The sequence below is a fragment of the Lolium rigidum genome, chromosome 3 (assembly GCF_022539505.1).
Source record: "Lolium rigidum isolate FL_2022 chromosome 3, APGP_CSIRO_Lrig_0.1, whole genome shotgun sequence".
NCBI classification, from domain to species: domain Eukaryota; kingdom Viridiplantae; phylum Streptophyta; class Magnoliopsida; order Poales; family Poaceae; genus Lolium; species Lolium rigidum.
In genome coordinates, this window is record NC_061510.1 from 13,812,325 (window position 1) to 13,820,658 (window position 8,334).

At 48.4% G+C, this 8,334-nt stretch overlaps 1 protein-coding gene across 1 annotated transcript; it reads left to right on the plus strand.

Moving 5' to 3' along the window:
- Window positions 1-5,013: 5,013 nt before the first annotated feature.
- LOC124694688 (UDP-glucosyltransferase UGT13248-like) lies at window positions 5,014-6,657 on the plus strand. Its single transcript, XM_047227646.1, has 2 exons — window positions 5,014-5,670; window positions 5,747-6,657. Exons 1-2 carry the CDS (start codon window positions 5,014-5,016, stop codon window positions 6,491-6,493), a joined length of 1,404 nt encoding a protein of 467 aa, XP_047083602.1. The 3' UTR covers window positions 6,494-6,657.
- Window positions 6,658-8,334: the final 1,677 nt, after the last annotated feature.

Below are 8,334 nucleotides of genomic sequence, written 5' to 3' on the forward strand. Positions count from 1 at the left end.
CATCAAGAAGGTAACTAATTAGTTAGCTCCGCGTGAACTTATTTAACTATATATGTCTTTCGTGACTACAATCTCATGATGCCCAACATGCCCCTGACTTAGGACAAAAGTTGCATACTCCTACATAGAGTGGATCCCGACGGCGAGTTGATGGATGTTGCTAGCGGCACTGTCATGCTCAGCCGCGATATGCACCACGCTAAAATGGCCCAAGACGTGATGAAGGTCAGGTTGCCGGAGTACCGCGACATCACCCCCCTATCAACCTCCGGGCGTAGACGAGGACGGCGTTATGGTCCTTGGGGATTGCACCTCATGGATTATGACATGGCCGAAGAAACAGATTCATCTTGCGGCGTCTTCTGGGTGTTAGGCGCACCACCGGCGCCACCTCCCCTATCATCCGGCCCAAGATCTCCCGGCCCCGCATCGTCGCCACCCAGAAGGAATCGGACGTCGTCGTCACCACCCGGAAGGAACCGGCGGTCGTTGCCACCACCTCACGCCATCAACAGCTATTGGGAAAGCTACCGCAACAACAGTCCAAAGGCAAGGCAGTTGTACGCGCAGCACCGACATCGCAACCCCCACCACCTAAGGACGTGGACCTGGTGCCACTTGATGGCAATTATGCGATGAAGATGACAACATCGATGCCTACATCAACACTGGCGCCTGCAGCCAAGGTATGTACATGCCTCCTATGGATGAAGAAGTCTTCCGCACTCATGGCGATCAACTTGGTCATCCCACTACTGTCACGCAACGCCTGACCTTCCAGGGTTTTTCTCAAAAAGACACTCCTCCGGAGGCCGGCGATCCAGCTCAAGTCGAACCGGCTACCATTTTCAGCCCTAACACACTGCATCAGACGATCGTCGGGGAGCCACCCAAATCAAGCCCAGCACCCCAAGCAACACCACCACCACCAGCACACCAAGCAACCCCAACACCCGAAGCACCACCAGCACCCCCAGCATATCAGGTGAAGAAGCCAAGGAAGAGAACTAAAAAGGGCGCATCTGCGAGCCAGTCTCTTCCTAAGAGGATCCGGGCCGACGACATGGTACCACCTCCACCGGATGGCTTGACCCGGTGTCATGAAGCTGGTAAACCGATACTACCTCATGACATGGAATACCTCGCAAGTGGACCAATGCTCCCTTTGCAGTCAAGTATTCAATGTCTAGAGGGCATAGTTCTTAAAGACGCGTCTCCAAATTACCCGGTGTTCACGGTCAAGCTGCCACAGGACCTGGACTTCGTCCTTGAAGACCCCACGGATATCTTCTGCATAGAGTTCGAGGACGTCTTCAATCTATTTCACTGGAGACAGCTCGACTATAACTTGGTCCGCCTATACGTGCTCAATCTTCAGATGAAGATCAAAAGAGAGAGACCCCCAACTTCGCGGTAGCGGATCCCTACTACATGCGCGATAGCCAGCTGGAGCAAGGCTCAAGGACACGGACCAAGGCGGTGGAGTACCTCCAGATCTTCATGCTCAGGAACAAAGAGAAGAACACCCTTCTTATGCATGTCTTCCCCGAGTAAGTACGCATCCGCTCGCGACCGTCGTAACTTATGCTTTCTTATAGATTTCTTCCTTTGCCGATCCTTTACAACATTCCATTTCAATTGCATTTGTTGAGCAGGGAGAAATTCTGCACACTCATCGCCCTTTGCCCGAAGTGGTCACTAGCTGATACGTCTCCAACGTACCTATAATTTCTGATGTTCCATGCTTGTTTTATGACAATACTTACATGTTTTGCTTACACTTTATAATGTTTTTATGCGTTTTCCGGAACTAACCTATTAACAAGATGCCGAAGTGCCAGTTCCTGTTTTCTGCTGTTTTTGGTTCCAGAAAGGCTGTTCAGGCAATATTCTCGGAATCCGACAAAATCAACGCCCAGACCTTATTTTTCCCGGAAGCTTCCAGAAAGTCAGAGAGGGACTAGAGGGGTGCCCTGGGGGCCCCACACATGGTGGCGGCGCGGCCCAAGGGGGGCGCGCCCCCCTATTGTGAGGAGGCCCCGTGGCCCCTCCGACTCCGCCTCTTCGCCTATTTAAGCCGTCCTGACCTAAATCTTCGACACCAATTGACGAAACTCCAGAAAGACTCCAGGGGCGCCGCCACCATCGCGAAACTCCGTTTCGGGGGACAGAAGTCTCTGTTCCGGCACCCTGCCGGGACGGGGAAGTGCCCCCGGAAGCCATCTCCATCGATGCCACCGCCTCCATCATGCTCCGTGAGTAGTTCTCCCATGGACTACGGGTTCTAGCTGTAGCTAGTTGGTATCATCTCTCCATGTACTTCAATACAATGATCTCATGAGCTGCCTTACATGATTGAGATTCATCTGATGTAATCGGTGTTGTGTTTGTCGGGATCCGATGGATTGTTACATTATGATTAGTCCATCTATAAAGTTTATGAAGTTATTGTTGCTGCAATCTTGTTGTGTTTAATGCTTGTCACTAGGGTCCGAGTGGCATGATCTTAGATTTAAGCTCTATACTTATTGCTTAGATTGTATCTACAAGTTGTTTGCACGTGTCTATGTCCGGAACCCGAGGCCCCAAAGTGACAGAAATTGGGACAACTGAAGGGGAAGGCTTAGATATGAGGATCACATGTTTTCACGGAGTGTTAATGCTTTGCTCCGGTGCTCTATTAAAAGGAGTACCTTAATTTCCAGTAGATTCCCTTGAGGCCCGGTTGCCACCGGCTGGTAGGACAAAAGATGTTGTACAAGTTTCTCATTGCGAGCACGTATGACTATATATGGAAAACATGCCCTACATGATTAATAATCTTGATGTTCTGTCTTAATGCTATTTCAATCCTATCAATTGCCCAACTGTAATATGTTCACCCAACACTTGTTATTGGAGAGTTACCACTAGTGTAGATAGCTGGGAACCTCGGTCCATCTTTCATCATCATATACTCATTCTACATGTCATTGGAAGTAGTATCAACTATTTTCTGGTGCCATTGCTCATGTGTTACTATTACTGCTGCTGTGTTACTGTTACTACTGCTCTCATATTACTGCTACTTTCACATCACCCCTGTTACTAGTGCTTTTCCAGGTGCAGCTGAATTGACAACTCAGTTGTTAAGGCTTATAAGTATTCTTTACCTCCCCTTGTGTCGAATCAATAAATTGGGTTTTAATTCCCGCGAAGACTGTTGCGATCCCCTATACTTGTGGGTTATCACTAGCCCAGTATTTCGACTCGTCGAATACGACGACGAGGAAAGACTACACCAGAATAAGGGGTGTTCTTGATGAGGCTATCCATGGCTACTCCAAAAATGGAGACACCTTCTACAAGAAAGGGGGAATTTATCAGGACGGACACTGGCAAGCACGTGACCGAGTTCCCTTGCATCAAGCAGCCAGCAGACAGCGTGAAGGAGGCCTTCTATGCCCTTCATCACCTTAAAGGGTTTGTCTGGGATGCAGAGATGATGAATCTGCCAACTAGTATCCGAGACTAGTCCAATAAAATGGCGGGGGATATCGATGATGCTGATCTTAGAGAAGACTTCCATCGCATCCAACTAAAGCTATCGGAAATAATCAGCGAAGATGTCAGCAAAAGAGGGGGGCTCTTACACCAACTCAGAGGGTTGTGTAAGAGGGATATCGAAGAACGCCTAGATAGGCAGGGTGATCAAAGGACGAGGACGGTGAAGGACATGGATAAACCGTTCCCGGCGCCACTAAAGAAGACGTCTAGTTGATTCATGATACGTTGCAAAAGTATCTATAATTCTTTATGCTCCATGCTTGTTTTACACCAATTCCAATATATTTTTTTACACTTCGTGACACTTTTATGCATTTTCCGAAACTAACCTATTGACAAGATGCCATAGTGTCAGTTCCCTGTTTTATGTTGTTTCGTATTTCAGAAAAGCTGTACAGGAAGTATTCTCAGAATTGGACGAAACAAAAGCCGAAGTTTCTATTTTACCGAAACAAAGACGGAGTCCAGAGGAGAGATGGAGGGGGCCAGGAGACGGCCAGACCATGCCTAGGCGCGGCCTGGCCTTGGCCCGCGCCTAGGGGTGGTGTGGGGCCACCTGGCGCCCACCGACCTCGCCCTTCCGCCCATAAATTTCCTCCATCCATGAAAAGTTCCATCGCCGCCGCCATCGTCCAGACAAGTTTCGGGGGTCAGAAGTTCCTGTTCCGGCACCCTGCCGGGACGGGGATTGACCCCCGGAGCCATCTCCATTAACTCCACCGCCTCCACTCCGACTTCATGACGGTTCGTGAGTAGTTCCCCCCTGGACTACGGGTTCTCAGATGTAGCTATTTGCTACTCTCTCTCCCATGTACTTCAATACAATGATCTCATGAGCTGCCTTACATGATTGAGATCCATATGATGTAATTGGTAGAGTCCGACGAGGACATTGATAGCTAGTGTTGTTAGAGTATTCTTTCTTTGCAACAAAGATGGCCACCGGCCAATTGAAACCACTAGTGTAGATTTCTATATATTTTTCTGCAGATGTGGAGAAGACCAGGAACATCAGCTGCCAGCTGGATTTTCTAGTTTGGATGACTCAGTGTCTAAGAGTGTTCTTTCTTCGCATCAAAAACACGAAACCTGCGAGGCCAACACTAGTTAGGTTTTCTCATTTTGCAATATTTCAACCATGCTTAAAAGTTAAAACTATGTAGTAGTTTGTGTAATATTTAAATCTATATTTAAATGAAAAAGGAAAAACAATTAGGCTAAAAAAATACGTCGAGCTGCTGGACACCTCAAATAGACGCACGGTTAAAAATAACCGTTTTCGTGCGTAGATCGTAGACCAACGCAAATAAACACGCGAGACCACGGTGGACGTTCCATTGCGTCGTCCCGTTGAAGATGTTCTTAGCAAAATCCCGTGCTGGTCCGGCAGGTCACGATCGATTGTCTCGTCTTGTATAAATGCAGCGTTTTCCATGTGGTGTTGCGATGCCGCGAGTGTGATCAACTATGGCGTCTGAGACGGAGCACGGTGGCGACATCCACGTGCTCCTGCTGCCGTACCCGAGCCAGGGCCACATCAACCCAATGCTGCAGCTCGGCAAGCGCCTCGTCGCTGCCGGTGCTGGTAGCGTCCGGTGCACGCTCGCCATCACGCCCTATCTCCTCATGGGCCAGCGCCGCGACCCCTGCTCTGGCGACGTCCACCTCGCCGAGATCTCCGACGGTTATGACAAGGGCGGCTTCCTGGAAGCCGGCTGCGACGTCGCCGCCTACCTGGCCCGCTTAGAGTCTGCCGGGTCCAGCACCCTGGAGGGGCTGCTCCGCTCCGAAGCGGAGCAGGGACGGCAGGTGAGCGCTGTGGTGTACGACGCGTTCCTGCAGCCCTGGGCGCCGGGCGTCGCTCGGCGGCGCGGCGCGGCGTGCGCATGCTTCTTCACGCAGGCGCCCGCCGTGAACCTGGCGTACGCGCACGCTGGCCGGGCAGGACGGATGGAGGAGCAGCCCGGGCTGCCGTCCGGCCTGCTGAAGCCGGAAGATCTGCCGTCGTTCTTGACCGCGCCCGACGAATGCCCCGCCTACCTGGACCTGCTGCTGAGCCAGTTCGTGGGGCTGGACGCCGTCGACCACGTCCTCGTCAATTCCTTCCATGAGCTGCAGCCACTGGTACGTCCGTAACTAGTGACTAGTCTAGCTGCCTGCAACCACCCTACTGACACGTCCGTCTCTACAATCCTGCAAGGAATCGGAGTACATGGCGTCCACCTGGGGTGCCAAGACGGTGGGTCCCACCGTGCCGTCGGCGTACCTTGACAACCGCGTGCCAGGCGACGTCTCCTACGGCTTCAACCTCCACACCGCACCGACGGCCATGACCAAGGCCTGGCTCGACGCCAAGCCTCCGCGCTCCGTCGTGTACGTGTCCTTCGGGACCATCGCTGCGCCAGGGCCGGCGCAGATGGCCGAGATGGCGGAGGGTCTTGGCAGCAGCGGCAAGGCCTTCCTGTGGGTTGTCAGGGCGTCCGAGACCTCCAAGATCCCCGACGGCTTCGCCGACAGGATCGGCGAGAGGGGCCTCATCGTGCCCTGGGCGGCGCAGCTGGAGGTGCTGGCGCACGCCGCCGTCGGGTGCTTCGTCACGCACTGCGGATGGAACTCCACGACGGAGGCGCTATGCGCCGGCGTGCCAATGGTGGCAGTGCCGCAGTGGTCGGACCAGCCCACGAACGCCAAGTACATCCAGGACGTGTGGCGCGTCGGCGTCCGCGCGCGGCCGGACAAGGAAGGGGTCGTCCGGAGCGAAGAGGTGGAGAGGTGCGTGACGGAGGTGATGGGGGATGACAAGTATGCACGGAACGCCTCGGATTGGAGGGAGAAAGGGAAGAGGGCCATGGGCCAAGGTGGCATCTCGGACAAGAACATCATGGAGTTTCTACACCAGCTCCGGTCGACACCATCCGAGCTAGCGATGGAGCTAGCGATCGAGTGAGGCACAAAACATCTCTACCTTTCTTGGGTTGCTGTGTGATTCAGATTGTGTGGCATTTTGCGAATAATTAGTCGTATGAGCATCAATACGGCTATCGTTGAATTTATTTATTTTTACAAACGTGATTGAATATAATAAAGTTATAAGCCACGCCTTGGCCTTAATATGGATCTTTTTTTGGTGTCCTGACCAGAAGGGATCGTTAGCTTCAAAGAGGTAAAAAAAAAAAAGACCAAAAGGCATGGAGTTAATAAAAAAATACGTGTAGTCCCTCCGTTAATTAAAAAATGTCGGAGATCTATTATTATATACTAAAAACAAAATATGGATGTTTAAAATAGAGACACGAGGTTAATCCACATCATTAGAATTATTTTAGCTGTTAGATCTATAATTTAATGGTCAAGATTTAAAGATTTTACGTAACATATACCAGCACATATTTTGTGAACATCCATAACATGTCATGTTTGGCACGTACCTGCACCATCCATGTAAGGAAGAGAATCTATCTATCAATAGTCACGTGGAAATAGATAGAGTTGTCGTAAAAGGAAATTTAATTAGGATGGAAACTAGAGTGCGTGACACACGGCTCTCCCAAAACACGTAGGATGATAAAATTATATAGAAGTTGTACATGCACACAGCAATACACAATCAAGCTTGATCGTGTAGAGTTGGGCCTGACACGGAGATTTACAAAGACCCGTTCTGAAAAAAGATTTGACGATCCGTTGTTCAGATTTTTAAACAGTTTAGATTCGTTTTTGCATACAAATATTTTTGCGGCACCAGGCTAATTTACATGTGCTTAAAAAATAAAAACCGATAATATCAGTCTGAATGTCCGAGATTTAAAAAAAATAGAATCAAGATTTAAAGATTTTAGGTAACATGTATCAGCACATATTCTGTGAACATACGTGACACATGCACCATCCATGTAAGGAAGAAAATCTATCTATCAATAGTCACGTGGAAATCAATCGGTATAGAGTTGTCGTGAAAAGAAATTTAATTAGGATGAAATCTAGAGTGCATGACACACGGCTCTCCCAAAACGGATGATAAAATTATATAGAAGTAGTTGTACATGCACACGGCAATACACAATCAAGCTTGATCGTGTAGAATCGGCCTAACACGGAGATTAGATAGATACGTCCTGAAAAAAGGTTTGACGATCCGCTGTTCAGATTTCTAAACCGTTTAGATTCGTTTTTTCATAAAAATATTTTTGAGGCACCAGGTTAATTTACATGTGCTTAAAAAATATCAACTGATAATATCAGTCTGAACGTTCGAGATTAAAAATTAAAAAAATTACATACAATATTATACATGTACAAAAGGAAATTCATAGCACGCAAAGGTAGATGGATACACACGTTTTTTTAGGAATAAGAGTACATGACATATCCGCCAGATCGGTCTCTTTGCCAAATTTTGATTCCTAAAACAATTGAACTAGTTCCCCGGTCATGTACGAGAATGGAACTATCCAGCTACATGTAGTTTTAAAAATCCCATTTAAAGGGATATCGATGTTTCAAAAATATATTTCCTTAGATATTTTACATTATTCAAATGTTGGAGACTTTCTACCACTATACCCAAATGACCTTAACGAGGTGAGTCTTGATCTCGGACCGAAACATTCTAATTTGTCGATGAAGAGTTCTGTCTTGAAGAGATTTCTAAATTTGCTAAAAATGGAACCATGAATATATAAATTGGCTATCAATATAGAGAAATATATAAGTTAAGCTCAGGTTCTTTCTTACTTCTATTTGTGCATATTATTTTAAATTTAAGATAAATATTCGTATACAAAACAA